Here is a 15,723-nt window from a genome sequence, read left to right as displayed (position 1 = left end):
AAATTCTTATACCTCAAACATACATGTAAAAAACATTGATGCATTAAATATTTAAAACATAAACTTTAGTGCCACCATTACGAGTACATAACAGCAGACATAATTCTCACCCACAAATACAAACTAAAAAACCAAATAAATAACATGTAACAGAACAGTCTATCAGTTACAAGCTTGAATGGTTCTACCATGGCTATGAGCAAATCCTGTTGAAGTATGATGCCTTAAATGAGTTTCACATTTAGTTATAGGCAATGGTAAGACTGTTTCAAAAGCTTCAACAAGTAATGCCACTTTCTTTTTTTTAGCTGGTCCAAGCTTGGTTACTGCCTGTTGAAGTGCATGATCTAACATCCATTCCTCTGCATTTCTCCTTTCTTCCATCATTTGATGCCTTAGATCAACTTTTTCTTTATCTGTCTCTGGAACAACAGATAGGAAATTCGGTTCTCTCGGGTTGAATGTCTTCAATTCGTCGTTGTTCTCGTCGTGTCTTCCATGTCCAATCGTCCATTTCGTGGTGTGCTTTTCGGGTAGTTCTTCATTTGCAATAGCTTTGCTTCTTGGCTTGTGCCTAGTGTCCCCATCTGCAGCATCTTCATGTTCCTCTAGGGTCTGATCAATAGCATCATTAACTTCAACCAACAATCCGGCAACATCTACGTTCCCGGTTTTGTCTCGAATTTCGCTACTTGGAACTTCAAATGTAGAATCTACTTCAAAGACCTCATTAATTGTTGCAGGAACTCCATTCTCCAACATTTCCTCCTTGCCTGATGTTCGTTCCCCATGTTCTTCATCGATGGTAGTAGCCAAAACTAGGTCATAACATAAGGTTTCAGATACCTGGCTACATGTATCAATGTCGTTTGTACATTCATTATCGTCGGTCACACCCTCCTCTGTCATGTCATTCCTAACGGTTTCCGATGAATACTCCATGCTCGTATCAGATTCTATTGCAGAACAGGCTTCATCGCCGGACTGTGAAGCAGAAAATGGCCATTCATCCCACTCCAAATCAATAACTTCAAACATGGTATCGTCCATATCAGCGCTCCAATCACCTTCCTGCTTGTCCCCATCATTAAAACTCCATGGTGAGGATTCTTCTTTAGCCGAAATCCCTCGAAACTCTTCGTTCTCGCTGGTATCTACTTGAGAAACAACTTCACTGCCATGTTCAACGTTTTCACCAAAATCAATCTCAGCGTTTAGTGAACCTCGTGACTCAGTTTCAGGCTCTGGAGCTGTTTCATTGCCACATTCAGAACTATCCTCACCTTTGCTTTTGCCATATATTTCAACAAAAAAGTCCATGGAGGAGTTCAATTCCTCTGTTCCATCACCACAAGCCTTTCTTGGGCTCAAAGCTTCCACCTTCATGCTTCTTTGTACTTTCATTGAACGTCTTCTTGCTTTCAAGAAACATTTCAATGGAGGCAAAGGAGCATGATGATGACCATTGAGTGAACAATAAGTATATGAACAAACCTTCACAATCGAAGTTCCTTCATACTCGGTTCCACCAGGATTAAGCATAAGATAAGCTGGAAACTTCGAATCCTTTAAAGTTGAAGAACATGTAGCTTTCTGTACATTCATATCTGAACGCAAAGCAACCTTGGAACACTTTTTGGCGGAAGCTCTAACAGGTTTGAAACTAGGAGTTTTTGTTAACTTCAAACTAGACGTTCTTGTTAAACCGGAAGCCGAACTTTTCCTACGAGAACTCACCTGACTGCTGGCGGAGGTCTCTTTTTTAGCCTCTGAACTGCTGGTGGACTTCATGTAGTTTGGTGATCCACTGCTAGCTCCTTTGATGATAGACCTGCTGTTGTTGTGAGGTGGTGGTGATGGTTTAACAGGCGGAGAAATAGTTTTCCTTGAAACCAAAGGTGATGATGATCTTAGGCCCTCCTTCATATCTGATAACTTGATTGATCTGCACTTTTTCATTTTTTTCTTCAAACCAGTCCCTTTGTTCTTGCCATCAATATGATGATCAGCTTGGACACCAATTTCAAGCTTGTTGGTCACCTTTCTTTGAACCATGTTCAAAGGGTGGGTTTTGGTTCCCCTAGAAACTAGGGAAATTGAGCTGTGGAAGAAAACCAGAAAAGTAGTTTTATATTTATATAAAAGATTATAATTAGCTTTGGTGTGGGATTGTAGTGGGGGTGGCAGTGTCACCAAATTTGAATAAGGTTGAGATAAGAATTAGATTCTGACTTGCACTAAATTAAGATAACCGGTGTTTGAGTTTTGCGACCCCTTTATTTTAGTTTAATAGAATTATTGCTTTACAAAATATTTGGAATATTGTATATTATGCCAATGACCATATGAGATGTATTCATATACCTTCAATGAACTAATGTACGTAATTCAAAGAAAATATGATGATTATAAAACAAAATGTAAATTACACTCAACAATTAATAAGTTTATGTTTTGATCACTTATTTTAAAAGATTATAAAATGATCACTAAACTATTTAAATTTTTTATTTAATTTAATTAACTATTCAAATAATATTATTTAAATCACCGGGTTGTTAAGCAAAGTCCGGTTAGTAAGTTTCAAGTGACGATTAGATGCTTATAAGGTAGATTAGTACCTACCGGTAAGTAGAAAAATATAACTTAGATCTAAATTGATCTGATGATTTGTATTAGAGATCGGAAAAGAAAATTATTTAAATTTTGATTTGAATATTTGTGACGTTTAAAATTATTTTATGAAAAAAATTAAATTGTAAAACAAAATGAGAAGGAGAGTTTTTAATTAGTCTGACGATAAGAACATAAAATTTAAAATTAAATGACTAAAATATAAATTTATCAATAATTTAATCACGTTAGATATAATTTATCCTTAAAAAAAAAGATTAGGAAGGAAGCAAGTGATGGGAAAAAGGTAAGGTGAGGTTGGGGGCAAAGGGCGGTGGCACGTTATAAAAAGACAAAGGCAATGGTCGGCGATATGGGCTGCGTGTGGGGTCACAACGCACAGCCTTACACACACGCTCTTCCCCCCATGCCTATTTTTTAATTCCCTTTATCAGATTTCAATAAAAACTAAATATGAAATTACGGGGTTTTTTTTTTCATTAATAATACTAAAAATAATAATTAGATGAAAAGTGCATAAATTATATTAAAAAGATGAAAAAGGGATGCCGTTTAACATTTTTCACGTCACATTTTTCAAATTAACTTTTTATTTTTTAAATTTATTTTATTAAAATATTATTTTTATAAATAATACCACTTGGTAGATTAACGACACCATTTTTACTGTTTAAATGATCTATTCTCATAAATAATTAATTTTTCATTTGATTTTCGTAATTATTTTTTGTATTATTAATATAAAAAACCCATGAATTTGCAATTAGAAATGTCAACAAATTGAAATTGAACGTAAGCGTACATCAATTTTGATTTTCCCAACCTCACCTAACGTTTATCAGCAATTCAACCATTTTATACTGTTTTTTTAATTATTTTCTCTTTTACTTAAATTTTTTATTTTTATGCGTTTCACGTTTTAACTAAGAAATAATTATTTAAAAAAAGAACCAACCACGTACTGAAACGATTTTACGCATGCAATTTACGACACAAAACAACACATGTATATATTAATGAAGGCTTCTAGAAGTTTTAGTCTATGGTCAAGCCGAAATTAGAATATTTTAGTATCGAATTTAAATTTTGAAATTTTGAAAGAATTTTATGATTTTTTTTGTTATTGGAGAATTTATAATTAAATTCTAAATTTTAAAAAGGCAAAAATATAATTTTATTATTGAATGAAATCAAAATTTTTCAATTTTTAAAAAGACTAAAGAGCTAATATTTCATTTTTGGGCTAAAACCTTTACCTACCTCTCTTGTTCCGTTGCTACCTATAATATTGACTAAGGCTTTTAGAATCGAACTGAAAATCGAATTAGTCAAGCCACCAATTTACCAATTCGATAATCCATAAAGTTTAATTAAATAAATCATTAAATATTCAGTTTAATCATTTTGTTCCACTAATCCATATCAATTCCTATATCATCCGATTCAATGCATTTCTCTGCACCAATTCCCTGACCGGTTCTTAATTCAACCGATCTAATCAGTTGATCCAATTCAATTCAAACAATCTTAATCTTAATATTTGTTGAGGGATTCGTAATACAATCATCTCTCTCTATGACAATCATTTTCTATAATAACACTTCATTGTAACAGTCAAGTTGTAATGTAACAACAACGGTTATAAAGTATTAAGTAAAATTAGTTCTCCGTAATAATTTAAATTTTAATCAAATTAATTTTATTCTTAAATGAAATAAACATAAAAGATTTTAGTTAAGATATTATTTTAATGAAATGTTTAAATTTTAAATAATATTTTTATAAAAATAAAAAACATTTTAATAAATAAAATAATATTTTAAATTTTAATAAAATAATCTAAATCTCACTGATGAATAATATTATTTATATATATAATTTTTAAAACTTTAAATATAATTTAAATTTTAAATCCTATTATAGGTGTATTATAGATTTATAATATCACCTTTATAAAAAATATACTGTATATTCTAGTAATGATTGTAGTTCCACTTATTCTAACCCCTTAATCTTTCCCCATGAGGAAACAAGCTAGCTTTGTGGGTACCATCAAGACCAAATAATAATAATAATATATCAGACTAACAATAACAATAATACACTTTGAGTCACAACAAATTTTCATTATGAAGAGATATCAAAGAATCAATAAATATATGAAACATCCCATGCAAATGCAGTGTTGTTATAAGACAAGGATGTCAGTATATCTATGTGTTTTTGCTTCTTCTTCGCAAGAGCAACAAGAAGACAGCTCCCCCTCCATTCCCCTGTAAAGAATTCCCATGTTTTCTTGTTCCCTAAATCATTTTTTCTCTCAATAAATTATATGATAGGATGAAGGGTAAATTGAACTAAGTAGTCACCCAACTAATATAAAAAGTTATAAAGTAATAAGTTAATTATTCAATTTTATAATTTTTAGTTCAATTTTATAATTTTTAGTCATTAACCAGCTAACAGTTGTAGCTTTTAAAATTGATATAATAATAACTTTAACCATTAATATTTATAAATTATGTCAATTTAGTCTTGATTCTAAAAAATTTAACCCTCAACGTTTACACACAGTGTGATTTAGTCTTTCTTTTTGTTTGTTGATTTGCTTTTCTTTATGACAAAGAGAATTAATTTCAAAAGAATGAGAAAAAAATCAAAATTATTATGGACTTTTGGGAGTTTCCATTTTTGTATATTTTCAATTAAATTTAGCTGATAATTTTTTTTACATCATAAGTGAAAGGGTCACAAAGAAAAGCAAAACTGCAAAAAGGACCAAATTACACTGTGTAGAATGTTAAGAGTAAAATTGTTATTATGTTAATTTTAAAAGATACCACCTTTAGCCAACTAGTGACAAAAAAAGAAAAAAATTAAATAATTAGATGACATTTTGTAACTTTTCATGGTTGGATGACTAAAAACGAAATTGACTAATAATTTATAATTAGTGTAGTTTACCCTGGAATGAATAATTGAAATTCCCTATAACCAACAATTGATAGTTCATTGCATGTCAGTCCTAGAACTTAACCTTTTTAAGCAAACCTTTTTAAGCAGCCAACAACTATCTCAAGTATAGTAATGAAACCCAAAACTAGAAACAGTGGTTGGTTAGCTGTCCTAAATCCTACTATAGTGTAAGCTTCTAATTAGTGAATCATATGTGATTATCAAAAACCTAACCATCGATAAGCATGAGGTGATCAGATAGAGAATCAAGTCATGAAAGCAACTTTATTATTTTATTTGTAAACCTTAATACATTAAGTCATATCCTAAAACAGTGATTAGAACTTTGGGATATATACAAGTTCGCTTTACCACAAAGAAAAGAAAGGTGTTGAGTAGCTTTCACAAAAACAGTACCAATCTTTTATTAAAGTTGCCTCAAGTTGTGGCAATGCTTAAAGCTTGTGGAGGATCCACTTTTTGTTTCATACATAAGAAATGTAAACACAAATAAGAAATGGGATGCTAGCTTTTGATAAATTTAATTTGCATTGTAGACTAAGGACCCCATAGGTTGCTTTGTGGGAGTTGAATATTCTAGAGAAAGTAAAGGAAACTGGGAATGGTTGACTATATTGAATTATAATTAGGCTAGTGGAAAATGGGAAAAAGAAAAAGAATCATATAGATGACATGATATTTGTTTTCTACAACAGTCAGGAATACATTCCTAATAGGACCACCTTATAAAAATATTTGAGTGTTCAAAAGTTGGACTAGACTGGATTCGGGTATTTGCCTGTTCAACCTAATCCAAGCCGAACTTATCGGACAAAGTAGATATTATATCTTGATAATTGAAATCTAGAAGTATGAAGAATCATGGAAGTTGAAGGGAGATAAACGAGTAATTTCAAAGCATTTTATAATCCAATATACAGCTCAATGATAATGTTTAACAGAAAAAAGCTTAGGCATCTATATATATTTCAGTAACCGAGTTATAATCAAACAAAAAGGAATTATAGACAATAGTAGAGCAGGAGCTAACTGGTTTAAAAATATATATTTCAGAACTTTTTGTCTCTTTGGAACTAATAAACAAATGGAAGAATGGCCCACCGATTATGTGGATAGTCCTCGAACTTCCGGAGGTACCACTGGTGAGTTTCTGCTGCGGCAAATGCAAGATTAGCCACCTGAAATAGTTAGCCACAAATGAGTCTAACAATTACAAAGTGTTCAGCTAAAGGGGACAAAGTTATGAAGGAGGTACAAAATACCACAAATCCAAGAAGTAGCCATATGGTAAAGTCAGTTCCTCCACTCGCGACCAATAGACCAGCATATATTATCTGCACGATGCAAAGGAAGTGACAAACATAACTGTGAAAGCAACAATATACTACCATCCGCAAAAAGAAAGTGAAAAAGAATCACCATCTCAGCTAAATAGTGTGGACTTGAGACAATTTCAAACCAATCTCCATGAGGAATCACATAATCAGCAGTTCGATCTCCGCGTTCTCTAAGTGAACCCTGTATTTAAGACAGAAAATCAGCATCTGGGTGTCTACAAGTTACAAAGCATTACAAAAAATTGAATCCTTGTGTTCATCCCATCTTGTTTAAATTTTGATATAGCTTTTATTTTCAGTCTTGCTAAGAAAAACCTAAAAATTGGGTGACAAACAAACCATCAATATCAATTCTCTTAACATTCAATTCATTTAACCCTCCAAAATCAGCACAACGATGCATATAGACCATAAAATTTGGAACCACCCACAAGCAGATATAGATGTAAACAGGCAAAAACACCTACAAGAATTGCATGACAACAATATTGATGGAACCACCCCCAAGCAAATATAGCAGCACCAGCCCATTGGCACCATCCAAGCCTTGTTATAGGTTTCACATATCCCCAAAAATCAAAACCCGTAATTGATACCAGTTCTTGGCCTTCAACTTTAAATTCAGCTACTTGATCAGCTGCAAAATTAAAAGCCTCTAGTACACAAAATGTACAGAGTGACAGAGGTGCTGCTGTATAAAAACTGCCAATACAATTATCATACAATCAGAACTAAATGCAACTACAAGGGCATTTAAGATTATATTAACATCAACCAATAGTCGCTGCACAAAATAGTCAAGCTCATGCATTAACTGACCATGCTCAGCTAAAAAGAAAAGAAGTCACAACAGTCAACTAGAAGCATATAGTGTTCAGCAACTCACTAGATACCAGTTAAGTATCCAAAAATGTGCATTCGAGCTGAAGAGCTATAGTTAAAAACGTTAAAGGTCTCATAAAGCCGCCTCAAGACATGAACTTCCATCAACAACAACAACAACACAGACTTCCAAACATTGAATCTGTCTTCGGCTGAGGTAAAACGAGACTTGTGTATGGAAAAAACATGTGACCCTCCTGTCAAGTGACTAGCAGCAAAAGGATAACTCAAAGACTCAGTACCCAAAGGTGCAACTTTGTATGCAAAGTACCAGGTACACATTAACAAGGATGTCGTCCAAACCACAGCCAACAAATAGAAGTGCAGAAAGAAACTCTGTGGAACTGTGAACCTCTACATAAGCCACAAAAACCCAGGAAGAAAAATAAATTGTTTGAAGAATGAAATTTGATGGGAATTTCTTTAAAAATATGAAGAAAAAAAAAAGGGTTCTTACATGGGATGAAGATGGCATAATCTTGCCCCTCTTGGCAAAGCTTAGTAAAAGGGTATGAAATGACTTGAGAATTGGAAAAGGGAGTGAAGCTATGAGGATAGGAAGTGTTCCAGCTATCCATGCCACTCTTAGAAGCCAAATAAGGCCTGTTTTAATGGTGTTCACTGACAGTGAAGTAAAAGCTTCCATCAAAATTCCAAGCAAATTCTTTTCCCAGATAAGGATAGGAGCAGGTCAGTTATCTGCGGTTTTCTAAATTGTCCAAATCAGCAAAACTGCCTAAATCTGCAAAAAATCTAAAGTCTAATATATTATTATCTGTAGGATATCAGAATCCAAAATAATTCAAATCCAAGCTACGTTATATATAATCAAACAAAAACAAAGTATTTGAGTAACGAAATCATTAGCAAATAAAAATCAGGAATTAATAATCAGTAATTCGAGATAAAGGGGAGAAGAAACTAACTTAATCTTTAACCATAGACAAAAAGAAAAAAAAAATCAACAGAGATACGAGTACTACCTTTAAAACCAACACTACGAGAATATAAAGACATTTTAACAGCTAAATATGGTTTCAATTATAGCTCAAAATGAAGAATTAAGTTCTAGCCAAGTTGCAGAAACATAACAAAGAACTAGTAAAGGGAATAATAATCACCGTAAGGGAAAACAAATGAAAATACAGATCAGAGACCGCGGCCAAACAGGCTTCTATTATACCTTCTCTTCCCTCCTTGAATTCCGTCGATAAATTGCATTTAGAGATGGATACTGCGAGAGCCAGAGCCGCCGTAAGAGGCTGAGAGAGAAGCGGTGACTGGGAAAATGCTGAGTAAGAGGCGGTGAGAGTGACTATCGTTGAAAAAACCAAAAACTCACCGTTTAGCTGTACTTTTTTTTAATTAAGAAAATAATTTATTTGGTAAAAAGACTTCCTTGGTCCCTCTCAATTTTGATATTGAACAATTGAACAAATTGATCCATTTTAAGAAAATCACAGTTTTTTAATCTCTTCCAATTTCAAAAGTGAGCAGCTCAACTAGCTAATTATATTGTTAACATTTTTCTATTAATTATATATATTTTATTGATATAATACAAATTTTAACCCCAAAATTTACACCTTTTATTAATTTAATCTTGATTTTACAAATTTAACTTGTAATATTTACATATTTTGTCTACTTACACAGAATATATAAACATCAAGCACTACATTTATTATCATACCAATCAAAATTATATACAATTGATAAAAAAATCAATGCTATTATTAATTCTTTTAATTGCTCACTTTCTACTTTGATATAAATTAAATTGCTGCAATTTTTTCTCGAAAGGGACCGATTTGTTCAATATGAAAATTGAGAGAGTCTGAAAAGTTTTTTTATTTTTATATTTTGTTTATATACTTAAGATTAAAGGTAAATTATAAATTTAGTCACTTATATACCATTTAAATTACATTTTGATCAGTTACAATATGATGAAAAATTCGATACGATCATTAATATTATCAAATTATTACATTTGCGCATTACCTATGTAACAACAAGCTAACGTGGTATATTATATCATCATACGGCTAACGAAATCAGAAAAATGAAATCTTTGAATGTATATTTTTGGAAAGGTATATAATGAAACATGTACAACATGTGTGAGTTGTAGTCTCCCTTGGTTTAATACTAATTTGTATACCCTTTCTGTACAGCAATGACCAATACAGCAACAATGGGAGAAACAAGTAAAATCATATATGGTAGGACTTGATTCAATGCACCTTCTGTGAATTCAGACCCATTTGCAGTGTAATTGGCTTTGTCTTCTATAAATGCCTCAAAGTAATTTTGGTAGCCTGTGTTCTTTAGTGAAAAGTTTGAGCCTGTTACCTTCATCATTTCCATGGCCTACCAATACATGAAAATTTGTTGTTTACATTGGTTAAAGAATACAGATGATATGAAGGAGCAAAACCAATAAGTTGATTATCAATAATTACCTTGAAACTGTACATAAACTGGCTTGCTTTCTTGCTTACTTTGGGGTTTGGATGAGACTGCAGCTTCTCATACATAATTCGAGCCTCGTTCGACCTGCAAACAATTGCAGTTGCTTATAGTCCATCTTGTATGCAAATAAAAGTAATGTAATACCCAAGTCTAAGGATGCATGCACGCCGTAACGGTTCCAACAGATTAAATGGTTACCTACTAAGTGAATCTTGACATATAGACCACTGCAAAGCAGCTACTCCATGAAGTTCACTCTGCACAATCAAAAGAGAATAACTAAAAGGAGAAGAATATCTTGTTATGGTTAATTACTTGCTGTAATGAATTGAATTCTTTTTTGACATAAGATTGATTTTTCAATGATAACAAGGCTACGGTGCTACAGATCTTGACTCGATATCTGAAAGAGAAATTACTAGTTCTTAAAACGTCTAGTTCGGTATGCAAGAATGACCGGACGAGTAGAACATCTTAAATCATTCCCCTAATTTTTACTACAAACTAAAGTGCATGGAAAGCTTTTATTTGAGCACTTCTGTAAATGTTAGGCTGTTATATGAACAGTTTAAAAGGTTTTACCCCTAAAGGTTGGACCCTAATTTGAGCATTTAACCAAAAAGTTCTACCATCAACTAAAAGAGACAGACAAGATCAAATCACATTTTGTCCGTGAAACGTTACAATGGGAGAATTACCTGAAACGGCATCTTCTCCATTATTCTTTCGTAGTATGCTAAAGCTTCCTTAAGCTTCCCAGAACCCATCAACGAGTCGCCATCCTCCAATATCTGTAATTATGAAAAATCAATTCAGAAGAATGGTCCTTTGGGCACTTATAGTCCAATTTGAAGCAGTATATGCAAAATATATACACACACATACAGACTGGCTTGCTTCAGAAATGAATTGCATTTTCTTCTATTTGAGACAACTACTGTGGTTTGATAAGAATTTGAGTACCTTCTCACATTCAGATCTTAGCTTTGGGTCAACATTTAACCCAACTTTCTTCTTGTATGCAGCAAGCAATTGCCTCGTGCGCTCGTTTTTAGCTTCTCGATCTTGTTCTGTCTCAAGCACTTCCCCGGGTCGAATAGTCCTTCCACCACCGAACTAAAACCAAGAAATAATATCACAAATGCTTTTTGAGATTCTTGAGAGAACATGAAGAAGGCACCTTGTAATTCGATAATCATGAGAATTGAAGTTCGATCGGTCATTTTACAGTTCGAGCAGCTACGGTCAGGTCTCAAACAAGTTGTTAAAGTGGAACATATCCATATAATTCTTATTTGTATCACTTGCTCCAATTCTCACCAAACAAACTGTATCGCATCAATTTGTTTATTCTCTAGGAACTAGTAGGAGCCTGTATGTTTTTTAACATGTTCCATTGCAATAAGTTATTCAAGAATGACACACGTATTATTCGTTTCTTACCGTCTTCGAGATGTTGCCGGGCCTAGGAAAGACTCCCCATGTTGATACCTTCGGCTTGTAAAACTCCGAATCTTCTTCTTCCGTGCTTGGCTTCGTCTCAGGCATTGTAGCCTCCCCAAATTGGCTTGTGTCCCCAACAAGAATCTCAACATCAGGCAAATCGCCTTCTGTAAAAGGATCTGAAATTGGAACCAATCCAGGTGGTAACCCTCTGCTCTTTTTTTTATCAGCAAACTCGAGCCCTACGAAATCAATGCTCGAAATCGACAACTTTTCCGGCTTCTGAACCTTCTTTTCCATAATCTTGCTTTGCTGTGAGGTACCCTCACTCCCAGTTTTCTTCACTGAAAAAATAATCAGTGCCCACCAAGTACCAATTATCAGCACATTTATGAACTGCATGATTTTCCTAGTAACATGTAATATATATCATACAGAACTTATAATAAGACCAGCAAAAAGCCAAGAATGCTCAATTCTTACCAGAAGCAATTATGCTCTCACTTCCATTCTCCTTGTACTCGCTTGTCTTCTCCTTTGCAACCTTAACTGAAGCTGGACTCGAATCCCCGTCCGGGTTCACTTTGGTTTTCTTATAAGATTTAGCCTTTTCAAAAGCAAGCTTCACAGGGTCAACAGGAGCAGCTTCTTCCGAGTTAGGTGACTCAGGGTTTGAAGCTTCATCACTAGATTGGCTCCAATTCTGAGAAAATGGAACCTTGAAAAGAGAACTCTTGTGTTGGTTTGCGGAAGAGAAAAGAGCAGTGGTTTTGAGAGATGAAAGCCATGAATGTTGAAGAGCAGCCATGGTTTTTGTTTTGTGGTCATTGAGTGAAGTAGATAAGGCCAGGGTTAACTTGGATGTTAAAGCAGAAAAAAAAATATTCAAAATATCAATTTTGGTCCTTTCATTTTTTTTTTCCTAGGGTTCATGTCCCAGACTGATAAAAAATCCAGTGTAAATTTTTTTACAGATTTGGGTTCTTACCAATTAACAGTCTTACACCTTTTTGTTGTTGGAATCAACATGTGCATAAAGAATAGGCAATTCAAATTACAAGAAACGATTAACAATCATTCTACAAAGCGAATGAAAAAGATTAAATACATTAATTGAAACCCAAGTTGGGTTCAGTTGTGTTACATAAAGACATTATTCTTCCTAGTTTTGTACATGTAACAAAATGATGACACGCCAAAAATGAGCTCAGAAACCATAGAAATCTGGCTTGCATGCATGCATCAAATCATAGTAATGGAGCACTACGGCCAGACGAGGTCAACAGAAACCTTTAGCTCTTGTGGATCTTCTTCTACAATCTCTGGTTCGTACTTGCTGGCAACAATGGCAGTACAAGACATTGAAGCACCGCATGAAGAAGAAGGGGTAGATGGTGTTGGTGTTACAAAACCAAAGTTTGGTTCATGGTGACGAACAAGTTCAGACAATAAAAGAACAAGAGAAGCCATGGAAATATAAAAAATAAAAATCAACTGATGGTGTTTTCACTGAAAGAAGAAACAGGATTTGCTTTGCTGCTAGTTTAGACTGTGAAATCAACAGAAACCAGTATTTATTTATATAGGGAACATGAAAAACAATACAAAACAAAAACAGGTGAAGGTTTTTAATTAGGGTGTGCGTGTGTAGCTCATTGTTTATGTAGCTACCTGTTTGGTTTTGGTTTTGGTTTACCTGTTTGGGTGGCCAACATTAATTGAACCCATCTGGCAAAGGAAGGACAGAGCCCCTTGTTTTTCAATTTTCAGGGCGAATGTGCTGCTGCTGTTGGCTGTTTTGGTTGTGCTTTTTTTTAATGTTGTACTTTGTAGTTGCCGCCATGCTTTTTTTTATTATGAAAGCGTCAATTGTCAGGTCTCAGAAGTACTTTCCCTTTTCCTTTTGTTTTTTTCATTTCCTCTAAAACCATGAGTCACAGCCACTTGGCAACTGGTTTTGCTTAAATGCTTGTAAATGTGGCGGTTGCTTGTCAACTACTTATAGGCTAAATTCTGTCATGAATTTTGAATTTAATTTCTATATCTTAAATAATTTTTAAATTATATATATTTTATTAAATAAAGTTTTACTATTTTTTTTAAAAATTAAAATAAATGACTTTCAAAAGTGTTATGACTACTAATACTATGAGGGCTTTTTTTTATTATCCACTGCGTGAATCCCAATGAAGTTGCTTTTCTTTAGTAGCGTTGACGAAAGGTCTAATAACCCATTCGATTTGGGCTTCACCTTGGTTCATTGTTCATAATTTTACCAGCAACACATGCAAACCCCAAAAAAAAAACAAGGCTTTTCTCATAAAATATAATGGGTATAGAAGTATTTATATATCGGATTAGGTTAAATTTGAGTTCGACATTTATTTTAAATAGATTTAATTTTTTTAAATCTATTTTTTAAAATTAATATTTTTATCTAAATCGTGTTAAATTTTAAACGAATCTTCGAACCTGAACGAATAACTTAATCTATAAATAAGACTATTTACATGCCGCAAATGAGAATAACATTCGAGTGTCTTTTATACACTGTAGTATCAATGTCACATGTAATAGATTAAACAAACACAAATCTCAGCACAAAAGAATATTTGCTACATAACTCGCATACATATAAAACCACTAAAAGCATTAACTAAGAAGCATCACTCTTGCATATTTATCGAGAGAGAAATCAATTTGCCAATAGAAAATTTGTTTAGGGAGCCATTTTCAACAACTTCAAGACTGACTGCAACAATGATGATGTTGTTACTTCGTAACGTTGGACTGATATTTCAGTTTAGGGTTTTCAAGGACAGTGAAAGAAGAAGACTGAAAAGGCATTAAACAGTGGTTGAATTTAGAAAGTGATGAAAGCAGTGTTAAGATTGATAGTAGCCACACAACAAGAGAAGAAAAGCAAAGACAACCCCATTGAGAACATGCATCATGTAGGAACTCAAGCAATTAGCAGTGGATGTAATAAATTTTCATGAATACTTTATCACAGAAATGGATCACCATCAACACAAAAAAGCAGCAACTATTTGGACATTACTGGTAGGTAGTTTAATCATCTTCAGCTATTTCTGTTCTTTTTTATGTAAGTTAATATATAAGATAGTATGAAGTGCAGCAACTGGCCAACTATTTTTATTTGGGCTTAAATTCTTCGTAGGTTTATTTTCAATGGGCTGAACTTACCTGCATTATGTTTTAAATAGGGCCCGCCGTAAAGAGAATAAATTAAGGGTCAATTTATGGTTTAGTCCCTTTGTTATGTTCAAATTTGAAATTTGATTTTTATACTTTAATTTGGGATTGTTAATTTTTATAATGTTATTAGTTAATTTAAATAGTTAACATCATTAACTATTTTAATTAAAATCTTGACTTGAATTTTTAAAAATCAATATCACCCTAACATGTTAGAAGGGTATTTTTTTAAAAATTATTTCAACTAGCTCATGACAATTTAATTACAAGTTTCATCCTCTATTTAAAAATTAAAAGTTAGTCTCTTTATTTTAATTTTCATAATTTAGTCCTTATATTTTACTAAAACTAAGAAGTTAGTCAATTTGTTGGTAAACATATAGACTTGAACTACTGATTTTTATTAATTTGTTGCAAATAAATTGTTTAATATTTATTTTTTATTACAAATTCAGTGCAGATAAATTGTTGAACCGTTAGTTTTCAAGTCACCAATTTAACGTCAATGTTTATAAGTGTCACCCAATTAGACTAACATCTCAATTTTCATAAAGTACGAGAACCAAATCCTGATAAATTAAAGTAGAGAAACTAAGGATAAATTTAATAATTACACTAGCTAATGAAATTATAAAAATAAGGGAGAAGTTATGTAAAATTACAATATAGAGACTCAATTTCAATGGTTAACATTATAGAGGAACCAAAATCAAACAACTCGACATCGTTTTAAAACACACGAAAACCAAACAGCTTA

At 32.9% G+C, this 15,723-nt stretch overlaps 3 protein-coding genes across 6 annotated transcripts; all 3 read right to left on the bottom strand.

Moving 5' to 3' along the window:
* Positions 1-26: 26 nt before the first annotated feature.
* Positions 27-2,175, bottom strand: LOC105777159 (calmodulin binding protein PICBP). The gene has a single exon (XM_012600255.2). The coding sequence runs from the start codon at positions 2,053-2,055 to the stop codon at positions 163-165; it is 1,893 nt and encodes a 630-aa protein (XP_012455709.2). The 5' UTR covers positions 2,056-2,175; the 3' UTR covers positions 27-162.
* A 4,368-nt stretch (positions 2,176-6,543) lies between these two features.
* Positions 6,544-9,180, bottom strand: LOC105778158 (polyprenol reductase 2). 4 transcript variants are annotated; one of them, XM_052621589.1, is made up of 7 exons: positions 8,951-9,180; positions 8,287-8,582; positions 7,834-8,183; positions 7,415-7,649; positions 7,030-7,128; positions 6,873-6,944; positions 6,544-6,788 (listed from the first exon to the last, which is right to left on the bottom strand). In XM_052621589.1, exons 2-7 carry the CDS (start codon positions 8,473-8,475, stop codon positions 6,684-6,686), a joined length of 1,050 nt encoding a protein of 349 aa, XP_052477549.1. In that variant the 5' UTR covers positions 8,476-8,582; positions 8,951-9,180; the 3' UTR covers positions 6,544-6,683. The 4 variants fall into 4 exon arrangements, with proteins under 4 accessions (XP_052477549.1, XP_052477548.1, XP_012457242.1 ...); XM_052621588.1 differs by having other exon boundaries at positions 8,287-8,571; XM_012601788.2 differs by having other exon boundaries at positions 9,013-9,180.
* A 706-nt stretch (positions 9,181-9,886) lies between these two features.
* Positions 9,887-12,598, bottom strand: LOC105777599 (uncharacterized). The gene is made up of 7 exons (XM_012600942.2): positions 12,231-12,598; positions 11,748-12,091; positions 11,268-11,420; positions 11,003-11,095; positions 10,503-10,561; positions 10,295-10,388; positions 9,887-10,202 (listed from the first exon to the last, which is right to left on the bottom strand). The coding sequence occupies exons 1-7, from the start codon at positions 12,553-12,555 to the stop codon at positions 9,981-9,983; spliced, it is 1,290 nt and encodes a 429-aa protein (XP_012456396.1). The 5' UTR covers positions 12,556-12,598; the 3' UTR covers positions 9,887-9,980.
* Between the last annotated feature and the right edge of the window lie 3,125 nt (positions 12,599-15,723).

The sequence above is a fragment of the Gossypium raimondii genome, chromosome 10 (assembly GCF_025698545.1).
Source record: "Gossypium raimondii isolate GPD5lz chromosome 10, ASM2569854v1, whole genome shotgun sequence".
NCBI classification, from domain to species: domain Eukaryota; kingdom Viridiplantae; phylum Streptophyta; class Magnoliopsida; order Malvales; family Malvaceae; genus Gossypium; species Gossypium raimondii.
This window is presented reverse-complemented; position numbering and strand designations above follow the sequence as displayed.